The 16,807-nt window shown below is 36.7% G+C and overlaps 1 protein-coding gene across 1 annotated transcript in view; it reads right to left on the reverse strand.

Annotated features, from left to right (window-relative positions):
* Positions 1 to 12,559, reverse strand: part of POSTN (periostin) — a 37,072-nt gene extending 24,513 nt beyond the window's left edge. Inside the window, exons 1-6 of the mRNA XM_026081355.1 lie at positions 12,403 to 12,559; positions 10,790 to 10,888; positions 4,811 to 4,875; positions 3,280 to 3,437; positions 2,458 to 2,622; positions 1,766 to 1,912 (exon numbers count right to left, since the gene is read on the reverse strand). Coding sequence (XP_025937140.1) covers positions 1,766 to 1,912; positions 2,458 to 2,622; positions 3,280 to 3,437; positions 4,811 to 4,875; positions 10,790 to 10,888; positions 12,403 to 12,524 — 756 coding nt within the window. The 5' untranslated portion in view covers positions 12,525 to 12,559. The remainder of the gene's footprint in view (positions 1 to 1,765; positions 1,913 to 2,457; positions 2,623 to 3,279; positions 3,438 to 4,810; positions 4,876 to 10,789; positions 10,889 to 12,402) is intronic.
* Positions 12,560 to 16,807: the final 4,248 nt, after the last annotated feature.

Consider the following 16,807-nt stretch of genomic DNA (forward strand, 5'->3'; position numbering starts at 1 on the left):
AACACTGGGACAATATTCATTTCTTTGGTGGCTATAGCCTGTCCTCACTAGAATCAAAGACTGAAAAAAGAAAGAAAAATGAAGGACAAAATAGCTGAAGATATTGTGAGAATATATGATGGATTAAAATGTAATGTGATAGATTATGCCAGCATAAACTGAGAACAGATTTTCTAGAAAAAGATCATATGTAAAACTGAATGTATCCGGACTTTAGTAAAGCATTTGCTCAGTTCAATACATAATACTATTAGCTCAACCTAAGATGGAAAGATGAAGTGGGTAAGAAACTGGCCAACTGGAAGATGGGTCTAACCATCCTAAAAGAAGAAATATGCTGGAGAGAGACTACCACTAGAATTTTTCAAGAACTCTCAGGGTTGATTTTATTTAATGTTTGCATTAGCACCCTTGCTTTTGGAGCAAAAGTCATTAGTGACATTTGCTGTTGACACATACTTGTTAGCTATAGTGAATGCACAGAAAGATCTTGGCTACAGTACAGGAAGAACTGAAGGGAACTGTGAAATATAGCAGTGTGAAGTGCAGAGGCACGCATATCAGAATTAGCAGGTACGTGTGCTATAAATTGGGAGCTCATCTTTCAAAAAGTCAGAAGAGCAGTGTGCGAAGTGTTSCATCTGAAAGGAAAACACACATGATGCTAACATGTATCTGAAAAAACAGTAAGTTTTTTTCAAGCAGAGTTAGGGAGGTATGCAAGTTAATATAAAAGGAATAGGTAAGACCTTATCTAGGATTATGTGGAAAAGGTCCACTTATAGTTCAAGAAAGTTAAACCCAAATGGGGAAAAAAATACAAGAAAAAATGCACAGAAAAAAAAGATTAAATGAATAGAGAGCCTCTTTTTCAAGTGGAAACTAGAAAGGGTTGGCTTTTACCTTCAGTTTTATAAAGGGATTAAATGATGTGGTTGTCTTTAAGAGTAAGGGACTGGATTTGGGGAATTCAGAGGGTCTTTTTCAGCTCTATGCCTCTGTATTTGAAATATTTTTTGTATTTATCAAGGAGGCAGAGGAGGGAAGAGGACAACAACTATTTACAAAACCTTGGCATATTTTGCTAATCATGTGCAGTATGAAATCCCATTAGGCTAAGCAGATAGCTGAATCTGCTTAACAGGGATGCTGAAATAAAAAAAAAAAAGAAGAAGAAATTCAAATATTTGAAATGCATTTAAAAAGGCCCTCTTATCTTCTTCATTTCTTTCCTCATCACCATCATACAAGAGAAGCTTGCATTTCCTAATTTTTCTCGTGAAGGAGAAGGTGATTTACGAAGGAAGATTTACAAAATAATCCTTCACTTCTGGAAGAAGGGGAAATTAATTTCTCTACTGGTGCTCTGAGACTTGCTAAGAATCAGGTTCTGCAAAAAAATAACTTACCACTTTATACTGTCCATTTTGAAATAATATTTATCTAGAGCAAGATATGCAGCTTATGTTCATGAATTGCATTACCTCAGTACTTTAAAAAAAGGCACAACTTGTTATGAGAAGGGACACGACATGTTGATATGAGGTGCAACCTTCACAAAAGAGCAGAACCAGAAACTCATGTAAATTATGCATTGTCTTTTTATACAGTTGACTTTGCAGTATTAGCTGGAGGAGTTCTTAGTTTACTTTATTTCTGTCCCTTATTGAATTAATCCTTCTTACATTTAGGCATCATACACAAATAGAAAAAAAGAAGGAAAAACTACAAGACCAGAGAAGTGTTTTTATTTTTGTTCACTTACTCTGAGAGATGAAAGATCATCCTCGGCTTCAATGAAGTCTTGAATGGTAGTTCCAACAGGGGTCAGGACGCGGTCAATGACATGAACGACACCATTGGTAGCAATTTGATTGCCGTGGATGATCCTGGCACAGTTAACAGTAACAACCTGTGTTTGAAGAATTGAGCAGTAGAAGATTAAGCATTCATTTGATCATACGCTTGGAATGTCATTCTTATGGACTGGCAATGTATATACTGTGCCTCATGTGTTTACTGTTATTCTTTCAAATTTTATTTTAAAATTTAAGCAAAACCTTGTCAGACTTGAAAGACTGAGTAAACTCTGAACCTCATTAGATTTAAAAGGCTGAGTAAACTTTTCTGGAAAGCATTCAGCTAGCAATGGATTTTTGCAAGCCGCATTGATTTCATATTCACGTTTTGTTATTGCAGTTCTTCAGATTTGTTTTCCATATCTGGTCAGCAATGTCACTGTATTATTTTCTACTGATGTAATCTGTAATCTAACATAAATATTTCCATGCATTTAAGGCAAAAAAGATGAGTGACTTTTAACTGGAAAATTTCTAATGTTTCAAAAATAAAATTCAGCCTAGGTAAATAATTGATGTGTATCCCCTACAACCCTAATTTCTTCTATCATGCATTCTAATTCAAATAGAAGAAAAAAAATGATGAGAATAGACTTACCCCATTAGGATAATGGTTAATAAGCAGTTTCTGGCCATTATACATGGACACCAGTGTCATGCCATTCTTAAGATCTTTTGTCAACATGCGCTTGTTTAGCATGTGGTGGTGGAGAGCATTATATAGTTCAATATTTACATTGTCAACCAAATTCCTGTGAATTTCCTAAAGAAGAAAGGAGTTTAACTAATTAGAAGCTTCAGGAACCTTCTTCCAGTCAGACAGATGTACATACTGTTTTACCTTAACATCTGCTTTCAGTGTATTTGACAATGGATACTTCCTGTTAGTAGTCACATGGCTTCCAGTACCTATTGACCTGGCATTACTTACAGGGTGCTTTAATCTGATTTTGCTTACGAATGGAAAACAAGAGGTCTCATCACAGACAAGTCACTGAAGGTGCTTTGATTCAATACTGATTTTAAGTAAAAGCATTAATAAAAGGAGGACCCCTGAGTCATTGACAAAGTAAGACAATTGTACTTTACTTCCTGGCATTGCTGGTATTCCTGTTAATTTTCCCCAAACTACGTTAATAACATTAACAATTTTAATATTTGTCATGCTAGCGCTTAAATAAGAACTGTTTACAGCTGCTTAGTACTACTGAAACACATTCAGACTCTCCTTCTAGCTTCAGTAATGTATCTGCTAAGCATATACGTTCATTTATTATAACTTTTGAAATGTCCATTTATATCTAAAATCTCACTATTGTTTCTAGTCTAATTTATAATAGTCTAGCTGTTACAGCTAACACAACATTAGCTGAAAGAGAAATATGCTTATACACACACAGACACGCATACACACACTTACTGAATTTAATTGCTCCCAGGCTTCGTTGCTTGGTGCAAAGAACGTGAATGATCCTCGCCCTTCAATCTCTTCTCTCAGCTTTGACATGTCAGAATACTGCTGAGTGGAGGTAGCTCCCACAATACCAAGGGTACCATATACATGATCAATAGGAGCAACTAAAACACATGAGACAAGAATATTGTAAATTCTTCATTCAGTTTCTCACAATCAAATCTACTTTGACTGTTGGACAATAGAATTGGCTTTACGAAACTGTTTAAATCAATATTAAAACAGTGCACTTGGATTAAAATTGCATTGTCAATATATTCTGAATCCATTCAAACACATCTGTTTCACAGAATCGCAGAATGGTTGAGGTTGGAAGGGACCTCTGCAGATCATCTAGTCCAACCCCCCTGCTCAAGCAGGGTCACCTACAGCACATTGCACAGGATCGCGTCCAGGYGGGTATTGAAAATCTCCAGAGAAGGAGACTCCACAACCTCTCTGGGCAACCTGTGCCAGTGCTCTGTCACCCTCACAGTGAAAAAGTATTTCCTCATGTTCAGATGGAAAATGTTTGTTTGCTATTTTTTTTGTTTGTTTAATGAGCTGAAAAATTAGATCAAACAAAAACAAATGTTGTAATAATTTCCTTAGAAAAATATTTTGCTTTGTGCCAAACCCAACCTGAAATGGGAGTTTGTCTTTTTGGGACTTTTGGAGGAGGAGCAGAGTAAATGCCATCCATAATCACAAAAACTGCAAAGGAGTAATCTCCAGAGGTCCCTTCCAACCTCAACCATTCTGTGATTCTGTGATTCTGTGATTCTGTGAGAGGGCAGCATTTGGGCATGGTAGACTAGAACTCTTCCTCTGAGGACTCTTGCTATTGTAGACTCTTGCAGTGTATGACTTGTGCAGATATTAATTCAGCCAGAGAATAAGAATGGCTGTAGTCTCATTGTTATAACACTGCTACACAAGAACAGGAGCAATGTCTCCTAATTCTAGGCATCTATAAGTCAGACAACTGCACGTGAGCTAGTTACCCTTGGCTCTTTTTACGGCCATGGAGAGGAACAGGCAATTTTAGAATGTGACTAACCTCATCTTAATGTAAACATCCAAAGTTAGATGAATTCATCTAAACAAGATTAACTCTGCCCTAGATATGCCTAATTCTATTACATATTCTATTATATTGACTATAAAAGGATGGTTCAGATATAGGGATCTAAAGTTAGGAAATATATCCCACTTCAGATGACTCTTCCCTGTTGGAATTAGGTTTATTTATGCAAAATATAATAGCACAAGTAAGAGAAATTAAAAACTCCTGTGTTCCTTTCCACTCCTTCCACCATGATCAAATTCAATGCAGGCTGATTTTTCACTGTGTTGACTATATGGAAGTGCAGTTGCATATTCTCAAGCAACTCTTCTTAAAAAGAGGCACTCATATCTCAGACTGGCCACCTTTAAATTCTCCTGTGTTGCAATGCTTCTCATATACTGACTCATCCATATGAAAATAAGTTTGTACCTGCAGGACATCCTCTCATACCATCCATCTTCATATAGCCAGGACAACATTCATATAAGACAGTTCTGTGGAAAACAGATAAAAGTTCAGTTAAATAATATCCAGGAAAAAATTATATCAAATTTGATTGACAAATTCTCTCTCCTATAAGAAAGCACAACTTCACTAAAGCCCACAGAGTTATTGCAGAGTTGATTTTGGCCTCTTCAAGAGAAGGAATGCCAACAAATTATACCATCTTACCAAAATTTAAAATGAAATTTACACCTTCAGACCTTAGTCTTCAGTTATTTCTTTTCAAATTATGGTACACTGTGAATTACAAGGACAATTTGCAATCCTGGTTTTACTTAATAGATTTATTTTTATATGTGTGGCTGATGTTGGCAGTACTAGAGTTCTAAACAGTAATTTCTTGAAGATTTTTGCTGAGTCTTTACCACTACATTCCAGCTTTTAAACTGGAGACTCTCTGTGGCAGCTGTGTAGGGTTCTCTCATTTTTTATAAGCTAAAGCTGACAAAACATTATCTGCAAAAACATTAAACTGAAAAGCTTACTCAAATGAAAAGTTGGACTTCGACTGCACTATCTAAACTACTTAAAGAGACTAAAAGATGAAAGCAGACTGGAACAGCAATAGAATTACAAAGTGTGTTTTTAAAAGTGAGGATCATAATTCCATAATTTACAGCAAATGGATAGAGCTGGCAAAGAATAAAGTCAAAAAAACCCTCCAGTTCTCTGTACTATGAAAATATATTGTCTCTTGTCTCTGTTTTCTCATATACACATACACACATGACATATTCACCTTTCTGGGATGTGTATCTTCTCAGGCGACAAGGCATATATCAAAAGTGTTTGTGTAGCTCTTTTAAAAACATGTCTTTCTGTATGGCCATTTAATGAATGGCTATCTCATGGGAAGGCAAGGTGAGCATACAGTTTGGGCTATAGATCCTCTAAGTAATAAGGAAATTAATCTTGCACCCTTCCATCTAGTGGCATCCCTGCCAGAAGCTAATAAAAAAAGAAATCTGACTAAAGGAAACTGTACAGCAGAATAGCAGTTAGAATGTTCTCCCAACTGTGTGAATTGCTTTTTCATGAGAAAATATTTTTTTCTTCCCCTTGCCAGGACCCTGCCTCCCACCCTCAGGCAACAATGGAAGATTGCAGTCTTAATTAGCTTTTGGAGAAAGGAAAGAGGAAGCTGAATTATAAGCATAGCATAAGATATGGCAAGTTTACTCTTTTTACGATATCCAACAATGATACAATAAATGAAATGCAGAAAATTGGCTGAAGAACATAGTTAACCAAGATAACACTCCCCCAGCTAAGCATTACAAGAGCAGTGCCTTTTTTATCATATTACTTGTAATGTAAAGTGCAATATTTTTCAGTCATCCAAATTTGAATTACTACAACTTCCTACTTATAGTATTCTGGTCCTTCATGTTTGGTTACAATTAAAAAGTCCATGTATCAGCTGTGCTCAAAATGTAGTGAGGAAGATGAAATGGGAGGGGGGGTGTCTGTTAGGCAGATCACAAGTTAGGACCAGTTAAAATGCGATGCAAGACGCAGTTCCTCACCACCACTCATGTACAGACACAGTACACAGCGGAGGTACCATCTCACACTATAATTTATCCTCATCTGTAGCACCCTGCTCGTTCAGTATAAGATGATGCCCAAGGGAACGGAGCAGTTACTCAGATAATGCATAATGTTGCATTCTTAAGCTTTTTTTTTTCTAAGCACTTAAGCCATTCCCACCTCATCCTCATGCACAAAGTATTTTCTACAGGAAAAGGGGGCAGAGCTAGACTATCTTATGTCCTCTTTGTCGTTGGTTAACAGAGCAGTTGGCAGTTTATTCAGATCAGCTCTGGGACTCATCTGTTTCTTCTCCTTGCTGGCATGGTGACAAAATGTTCTCTGCAACACAGTGGACAGCTTTCTGGTCCAATAGACTTTTATTTTAGTAAATCTTTAGATTGTATCCCACTTGGAAATTTACAGCAATGGATGGGAAATGTAAATGATAAACAATCTTAAATTAACCTTCTATAGATCATACATACAAGTTAGAGGGGAATAGTTAGCACTGATATTAACAATGAGAAGAAACATTGCCCTTTGCATTAGTGTTCTTTTTGTTATAATAACCTCTTTAGTAATGTCTGCTGGGTTTTTTTGCGTATGCAGATTAGAAAATTTTCCATTAACAGCTAAGACTAAGTTATACCAGATGCTCTATTACAGCCATAAAAATACCAGAAGTTCTATAATTTAACTTAGTCTCATAAACATTGTTTTTCCCCTCTAGCCTCTCTTTTAGTGCTTGTGCAACAATAAGAGTGTTAAAAGAGGAGGGAGAACATAGGTGATATTTTTGTGGAGCCTCACATGTTCAAGTTCCACCTGAGTCCCACTGCTCAGTGTCTTCCACTTGTTGGCTAGCAGGTTTCTTCCTTAGGGCCTTATGCAGGCTCTGGAAAATGCTTTTCAGCCTACCTTCCTCTAAATTCTCATCAGTGAGGTGAACAAAGTCATCATCTAATGATGGTTCATTGTGTCCAAACTGTCTATTGCTTCAAACTTTTTTTCTGACATATCAAGGTATCTCTCTTTGCATAACTCATGTTACTGTTGTAGCTCAGTAAAGTAAGGAATTCCCTCTCAGCTTCGTGCTGAGAGTAGACTTTTGCTTATGGGAAGACATGACATCTATCTAGGAATAAAACCACAGGAATAAGTTGTTTTCCAAAATCAGCTTTGAGAATATCCAAATTTCAGTCTAAATCATTTTCAGGAAATATCCTTCTTCCTAATGTGTCTGTAGTGGAATAAAATGCAGTGCCAAAGAAGTCAGTGGTATGGCAGACTTTACTGAAAGGTGAAATATTTTGGACTGCTTACAGTACGTACACTGATGAAAAAGGGAAGTCAGTATTATAATGCCCCCTGGAGGGGAAGGAAAGATTCTGATAAAGACTATAAAACTGTAGAGCCTCAAAAACTGAAGTGGGACAAATGACCAGACACAGTCTAGTTTGACTGGAAGTTGATCTCTGTTATCATCCTCAGATCCCCAAACCCCGAAACCTTATGCACGATTTGTATGAAAAAAGGGTTCTAACCTGTCTGGAATTGCTTATAAAAACATAGCCAAAATCAAAATGGGAACGACTGACTGGTTAGAATTCTAGATAGTAAATTATGTTCCAAAGACATCTCTGGGGATTTAGAATAATTACTTCACTTGTTTGGTTAGGAAGTTCAGTATTACTTATGCTACTTCTGCTCCAGCTTAACGCTGTTAATTTCTTCCACCTCCTTAAGGAAGTAAGTAATGAGTAATACAATAAAATTTATAATGGCAGAAAGCTTAGGGTGAAAACTCAGCCGATGAAAGTCAAGTCTTTTTTGGGCTCTGATGGGACCGTGATATCATTCCTCATGTCTAGACTGACTTTAGAGTTTAGACTTCAAAGCTATGGCAGTACTTGAAAGGCCAGACAGTGTGCTGGAATCTGTGCCTCATTGTTTCGGAAGTATAGCTCAACTCCATCAATTTCTGGTATGCTGACAGAGTAGTGGAAACACTTTCTCAGAAAGAAAATAGGAGACAACTTCCTCCTGCTACATATTTCCTCAGTCTTTTCCCTAAGGATCCTTTCCAACTTTGTGTCATGACATATAACGTCCTTCAGGAATCTCAGAAAACACCAAGCTGCTGACACCCGTCAGGAGTAGTAGAAACCACAGCACACTTCAGGTCTTTGCCTGACTGCTGTCTGCAAATTCACATGACTGATTTTAACAGTGCAAAAATCATTACTGCAGGCATCTCTCATGTACATAATCATGATCTGGAAGCCTTAATCTGTTTTACCTCAATAAGTGTAGGGAGCATGCCCAAGAAGAACTATAAAATAATTGTTTTTTTAGCCAGGACAGCTGAACCAAGCGAAAAATGAAATAAAAAGGAAAGCTGACTTTGAAGAAAAATGACAATTTTAAAAAGGAAATGACTTTTTTTTTATCATTAAGAAATTGTTGTATACGTAGATGCACTGAGGAGAGCAGGAGGGAATGTAGTGCACTTCCCATGTCAGCACCGCTAGTGAGGCATGCAAACTCTGGGTCATATCACACAGTTAGAGTCATACAATTACATCATGCTTGTGCTCTCTATCCCCCAGTACAAACCAGATTGTGGCTGCATCTACTTCTTTGTCAAAATAAACTTCTTTAACTTACTGAAAAGAACCATTCAATGAATTTCACATAAATTCACAAAATCTTACATTTTCAGCTGACAGGTATTTTGTCTGAAAAAGTTCACCCGGATTCAATGTGAGCTATGTGTAATGGTTTAAATTCAAATAGATCTATTCTACTTTTTTTCTTCTTCCAGAATCTCTGCCTTTTGGGTATACTTAGAAACACTGTTTTAAACTTGAAGGATGGGCTGGAAAATGTGCATCCTATTTATTCTTGATTTTGACAATAAGGAAATTAATAACATGAGTCTAACTCATTGTAAAATGTCAGATACTTCTTGTTCAAGGTCTCCATTCAAATTTATTTAGGAATTGATCAGAAAAAACATTTTTCAAGAGAATCTAAGAGCATGTTTACAAAAAGGAGTCATCCTTGACTGGCTTATGTGGCTAATACTTTCTGAGGACACTCTTATTCCAAATTAACTTCCTGTAAGGAAGACTTTAGCATGGAAAGAGAAATCTCTATTTCACATTACATTAACATCTAAACCAGTGGCTGATGTTAATTAAGACTTTTTTAAATTCAAAATTTAATTTAATTTGAATTAATTTCATCATGCATATAATCGGCACCTTGTATCAACATAAATTAACACCTTTATATTTCGGGGTAGACCAGCCCTAAGTGACTTTTTGAATTGTATATTTAAAAGTTACTTGGCATTTGGAAGAGTGTAATTAACTTTTACTAAGAGACTCCTAATGCACTGAGTCACTGTAGCAAATGAAGCCTGGATTCCATATTCATTTAAACATTTCTGAAAATGTCACCCTAGATCTATCTGGATGCTGTGAAAGGCTAATGGGAAAAGGAATGTAAAGATTTCCTGTGACAACTGCTGAGAAAGTTGTCCAGGTAATTGCGTAACAGCAAGAGAAAATGTGGTGTGCTAGAAAAATATTAGTTTATTCTATTCAGTAAAAAATATCCCTCTGTGATAAATTACTGAATTCTAAGTGAGAGAGGTGGGGCAGAGTTCTGGACTGTTTTTTTCTGAGTGTTCATAGCCTGAAGCTACTCTACCGATGAAGCGGAAGTAGTGACTCTGGTGCTATTGACTCTTCACCACAGAGAAAGCAAAGACTTGCATTGTGAGAAGAGGTGACCATTAAAATAGAACTGTATACACAGATTTCAACAGAATGCCAGACTCACCCAAATGATGCAGATTGAAGATGCCTATTCTATGCCCACAAGTATGCTCTGATTTTTGTATTTGTGGAAAGGCATGGTCTGAGCACACAACTGTGCCATGCAGTGCTGAGTTCTTTTCACAGCTTGCCTATTAGTTCTCTCTGTATTTTTGGGCAGGTCACTTATCCTCGTATCTCGTGTTAAAAATAGAACTAAATACTTCACTCAGATAAGTATTGCTGCAACTAATGTTTTAAAGCCCTCTGAACTTAGAAAAGCACTGCATGTTGTGCTGTCATTTTCAGACTTTCCACTCCTTTTGTAATTATTTTTTGGCAACAGTTATTGAGTCAGCTATCCAGCTGGTTTTAGAGCAGCTAAAGAGAAGCTGAAATGTTGTAAAGCTGTTGACTTATGAAGCGAATTTTCCCTGCCCCTGCCGGAGCAAAAAGGTAGTTTGCCCCTGACAAAAGGAGGGTTTTCTAATAGTACATTATACTATCTCTGTGAATAGGGAATAGTTTTTAAACAGAGGATACTTACGCTTTCTTTCCGCAGATGGCTCCCTGGTACCAGTTTCTGCAGGTGCTAAAATATTTCTTTTTCGTTCCCATAACTTGCTGAAGGGCACAGACATTTGGGCTATGGGGGGAATGGGAAACATTTTAAAAAGAGTTTTTTGTACACCTCAGGAAAACTTACGTGTAAAATAGCAGCAAATACAGTCTCTAATGGGCAAAGGTGAGAAACGGACATATGGCTTCTTTCCCCAGGGCAAGCGTGATTTCAAGCAAGCACAGTGCAAGCTGCTGGGACTGCCCAGCTGGGATCCTTGGACAGCCCACCCTCCCCGGGGGAGAGGCAATTCCCCTCCATTCTGGCTTGGCCCTCTGCCTCTGATGGACAGCAACTACCAGCTGTGTCAAGCTTCAATATGCTTTACATTTCACTCCCTCCCCCCAAAAAGATTGAATTACCAGCCACGAGGGACTCAGCTGTGAATGCCATCAGGCTCTTTTCACTAAAGGTTTGGTTTTCTGCACATCTGTGCTGCTGAGGGTCATGGGGAATTAGGGAAGAAAAGTGATTTCTTTATGTAGAAGGAAACCCTGTCTTCTCTAAGTCAATCACGTATTTTGATTACCAGTCGTTTGGCATACCACAGGCACCTAAGTAAACGTTCTGGGAATTACTGGGAACCAAAGGGTAAAATGCTGTGTAAATAAAAGGAGTATGAGATTTCAAATGAGAACTTTTCCTTAGCATGGTAGTGTACAGAAGAGGAATTACTTAAGAGCAAATCCAAAGAAGCAAAAGCATTTTGTCACTAATTAGTATACTTCTACAGTACAAAAGTTCAGCAGTTCATAAGTTAGAACATGTGCTTCACAACAGTGGGAAAAGAGTCAACTATTTATTTTAAAAAACGTGTGTGTGTGTGTGTGTGTAGGGGTGGGGGACGCAACAAAGGAAGATAGGATAGTAAATAATCCTCTTCCACAGAGTATCTTTTACTATTGAAAGAAAATGTGTTTAGACACATTTGTTTCCTTGACACCACTTGTTCAAATTAGTTCCATTTCCCTGAGCAGACTGGCTTGTAAGCATTGCCTTTTGAGTGCCCTGCCAAGAAGTATACCCCATTATTCTAGTGGAAAAGGACTTTTCACAAAGGGGTCCCCATGTATAATCCCATGTTAGAAAGGACTCAAGCAGAGTTCACGATTTGCATTAGGACAGGATAAAGAGAATGAATGCCGTGGATTAGGTGTCAATTCTGTTAAAACGTTTGATAATAAATATTAAACATATCTGATGTCCCATTATATTAACTGTGAACTGTAATTAACTTCAGTGATAGTAAAACACATGTGTTTTATTTATTGCTAAGTGGGTTTTTTAGATTTTTCCAGATTTTATGAAGTTCAATAGTATCCTGTCTCTCTTTGAAACTGCTCAGAAAGTTTTTCATTTAGGAACTGTTTTTGTGAAATAGTTAATATAATAATTAATTTAGAAAGAAAGCTTTACTTGAATCATACTCAGGAAGAATTCACAGTGCACAAATCACATTTAATACAATACAGGGAGAAGAAAGATTAAGAAGTCCCCTTAAAAAAAAAATATATATATATATATATATATAACGTACTTACCCTTGGTCGCGTGCCCTTATTCGACTGTGGGTTAAAATCTTGTCATAGTGAGCAGAAGCATCTGCTTGTTCAAAAGCAGACAATAAAAAAGTGGAAAATGCAAATAAGGAAAGGATCTTCATCTTTAGTCCTCTATTGCTTCTGGTAACACTAGAAGAGAGAACTGGCAAGGGGTCTGGAGAGCTGACAATTTATATACATGCTGGAAGGTGGTGGGAGGGAACCGCAGGATCAACCTGAAACTTTGTACCACCCTCCTTAGAACAGCAGTGTTAGCTGCCAGCTTCAATGAGCTAAATTAATACCATACATTAACCTTACAAACTATGCCTTTTTTCCGCCCCATTTTGACTAATTTCTTCCTCATTACAGAAGGCTTAGCATTTTATTCTGCTGACACAAGAGCAGAAAAAGTTTGAGAAGTTTAGGCTTTGACTTATGATTTGGTATTTATAGCACAGAAGCATTCAGAAGTTCGGATCATTTTGTGTGGTTTTGTTTAAACCCAGAGGAAGATGCTGTCTCTTCCCATAAGAATTGTACTGCTATACTTTGCTTTCCTGTGTCTTCACAGTTATCAACTATGAGTTGTTTGTTTAGTGAAGTTGATGAAAATTCCAAAAAGTGCTGTTGTCAATAAACTGGAATTGCATTTGTGTCTTGAGAACAAAAAAGCTTTATGAGCACACATTATATTTATGAATTAGTAACTTCATCAAATGCAGTATTAGCTTAATATTCATATTAATTCTAAAAATAATACTTGCTGTTACAGAATGCTTTTATTCAGAGCTTTATGTAGACATATACAAATCACTGACTATCTGAAAGTTTGAATAATATACCTGTTTATGTACAGAACTTTATAGATGGGAAAACTGGAAGATAGTCCATTAAATTAATTTATCAATGAAGTCTCAGAATTTAAAATGTGTTTCAGTACTAAGTTTCCAAGTGACTATCTGACAAACAAGAATTAAGATTCAGGACTCTTGGCTTCTTTATGCCCATTCTGCTTTGTTCAAACTAAACAACCCCCAAATCTGCTATTTTAGGCTATTTAAGGCTACAGATGATGTTTGTAAATACTGTGGTATAGCTATTTGTCCAGTGGGTACTAAAACAACTGTATCCACTTAACAGCTATTGCCTGGAAACCCTTTTGATCAGAGCTCTATTAAATACACATGAATTTGCTTTTTAACCTGTTGTTCAGTATCTATTCTGCAATGATATGGTAATTTTGAAACTGTAATACATGTTGTCATGACACTACAGTGCATTTTTCCTTTGTCAATTGAACTAAAAGCTAAAACAAGGTGAAAAATCAATGATAACATACATGGACTTTTTTTAAGAAGCAACGATACGAGAGCCTTCACTCATGGGAAGGTTCATGCATTTCATTCATGCTCTGTCAAAAGAACATCTGGGAATTTGTAATGAGATGAAAATAATAGTTCTGGGTTAGGCTTCCCTCCCACGACAGCAGGTGGACAGAAATGCATTTAGATGCTTGAGGGAGCCATCCTTTAGAGAATATACTCTATCGCAAAAGAACCACAAAACAATATGGAAGGCTCAAAGTGCAGAAAACATTGGGCAAATCTAGCTCCATCCCAGTAACCTGTCTTCTCAGAGGTGCTTCCTTCCCGATTCTCTCATCTCTCAGTATAGGCCATGTTCTTCTCTTCCACACTTACCACGTGGCACCAAAAAATGAGTAGAAATTAATGCTGCCCCATGCACTGAGCTCATGTCATTTAAAGAGCTAGCCACCACAGTTTCAGAAGGAAAAACCTGGACAGAGCAAATATTCCAAATTTTTTCCAGCTTCTGATTAGAGACCCAGTCTCTAATTGCAGAGAACCCTAGTTGTTAATATAAGTCTGTCTGAGGGTTTGGGGTGGGCGAAGAGGTACAGGAGGTCTCAACTCTTAAACTGGTAGTTCTTATTAATACCATTCTCTTCTCTGCTCTACTTGTCTTTGATTCTTATAGGAGCTGTACATAATGGGAACTAATAATGATCCCAAGATCATTCAGCTTTCCACTTCCATATAAAGAATACCTATTAATGCTAAAAAACACCCATTTCCAGAGGTATAGAAGAAAAAGTCTAAAGAATTACTATATATTAAGCTTAATATCCAACATGGTGGCAGATGTGTTAAGACAGTACAGAAAATGCTGATGAAGAAATATCCAAATACTGAATCATTAATTGACCAAATTAAAAGAAAATCAGCATTAATTTGTATTATCCATGGTGACATCATTATGTTTAATGAAAGAAATGTCAGTAAAAAATGAGTCAATTCAGATACAAAAGTTCATTGAAATGAAATAGTTTGAAGAAAAAAATAATAACCATAAGCTTGACTTTCTGTAAACTTTCTAAACCACTGGATGAGTTGCTTTGCTAAGCAGTGTAAAAAAGTACGCAGATCCTAACATGGATAAAGACAATCTTTAACTGGAAATGACTGTTTTGAAACTCATCAACCAAATGGAAACTGTATAACCTCATTATTTAAAAACATAAAGTAAAAAAAAAAAAAGCATTAAGAGGAGAAAGCACTCCAGCTACATGAGTTCTATTCCTCATTTATGTTTATGTCAGCCCAAATATAAAGATAAACAATGACGCCAGGCTCTGTTTTGCCTGTGATATAATGGTTTGATGAACAGCATATCAGAATAATCATTTTCTAATTTTCAAGCCAAAATACTGTTCTGGTGAACCAACACTTGATTCATCTGTGATCATTACCACTTTATTTATTTTAATTTGGTCTTTAGTTATTTCGCAAGGCGGTTACCCCACCATTTTTTTTCTTTCTTTGGCTAATTACTCTGTGCAATATTGTACTTCCTAAAGAAGATGATGTTGAAAATTTAATTATAAAATTCATTAAAACTGTGCAAGTATTTTAATGATTGTTTTAGTGATAGGACTTTTTATTAGCCACAGCAGAAGAAACATATCCAAGAAAATACCTGAGAGTAGTATAGGACAAATATTGATTTTTATCTTCAACAAAATCTGAATAGTGTTAATAAGAAAAGCCTAACATATCTGTACTAACTTTTGAGTGGTGCTACTTGTATTTCTCTAGAGACCTCTAGTGGAGAAATTCCTGTAAATGTTTTCTCAAAGCCATGTTAAATGTTTACAGTAAGAATTAATTGTATGATAAAGCAATTTATTATTCCTAGAGGTTTAATTTTATTATACGGTGCAAGAATCCTTGCATTCAAACATTTAGGTGTTTGAATGAATATATTTTCATTAGATTGAAGTAACAGGAGTATGCACACATACATTAACTGCCTGTGGCTAATTCTTCTGATGACCTCCACAGAAATTTAGCACATGAGATAAAAGAAAGTTTGCTTATAGGGATGCCAATGACATGTACTGGAAGCACCCCAACAATCGTTTGTCCTTTTGTCCAAAAAAACCCCACCCCAAACAAAAAACTAAGAGATTGGGTGGAACAGATACATAAGAAATTAAATGTTGGCAAGCACAAGGTGATATACCTTTTAAGTAAAGGGTTTAGAAGTAAAAGAGTTCTGAGCTAGTCACAGCTGGGGTACGGGACTTCTCCACCTCTCTGCCTTAGATGAATGTTGTAAGGGAGTTGCAGTCAGGAAATAATTTACTTAATATCTGATGGTTTAGTGCAGCACCACTTAGGAACCCAGCCAAATAAAGCATGAGAAAGCTTGTGTTAAAAAAAAAAAAAGTCTTCCTGTTTCCTTAAGAATGAACATCTAGCAGAGAATCACTAGGGATAGAGATGTAGAGGTACAGAGCATGGTGAGCCAGACTCTAAAACAGAAACTACCAAGAGAAGGGGGATCCCCAGGTGTAGTGAAAGGCCCAGCAATGCTTGAACCAGATGCAGCTTGGATTCCACGCAAAACTTTAGAGTCTTCTGGGTTTCTGAAAATCAAAGAGGGGCTAGGGGGGCTGATATTTGCATGGAAACACATCAGCCCAAAGCTATAAAGTAAATATTAAAAAAGACTTCAAAGGAAAGTTTGGAAAGGAATAAAGTCAAGCTTGGCTTCATTGAAACCAAGATTCAATCCACTATAGGTCAGTGTGTTAAGTGTGTTTCCAAGGGGATGTATTATCCAAAAACATGCAGGATTTCTGATGTAAGTGCCTGGCAAAGGTTTGCTGCTGTCAGTTATCTCTTTCCTTTCCATATCTATTTTAGTCAAGAGGAATGCATATATAACTATCACCACAAACACAAAAATGGAAATAAACCTCAAGGAAGTAATTAGGAAAGACTTAATGGTGGGTCCTGTAGAGAGGATGATCATGAGGGCATGGGTAGATAATCATAGTCAGACTTCCTGGGAAATGAAGTACCAAATGTTCTAAAAT

The sequence above is a fragment of the Apteryx rowi genome, unplaced genomic scaffold (assembly GCF_003343035.1).
Source record: "Apteryx rowi isolate R43461 unplaced genomic scaffold, aptRow1 scaffold_546, whole genome shotgun sequence".
NCBI lineage: Eukaryota > Metazoa > Chordata > Aves > Apterygiformes > Apterygidae > Apteryx > Apteryx rowi.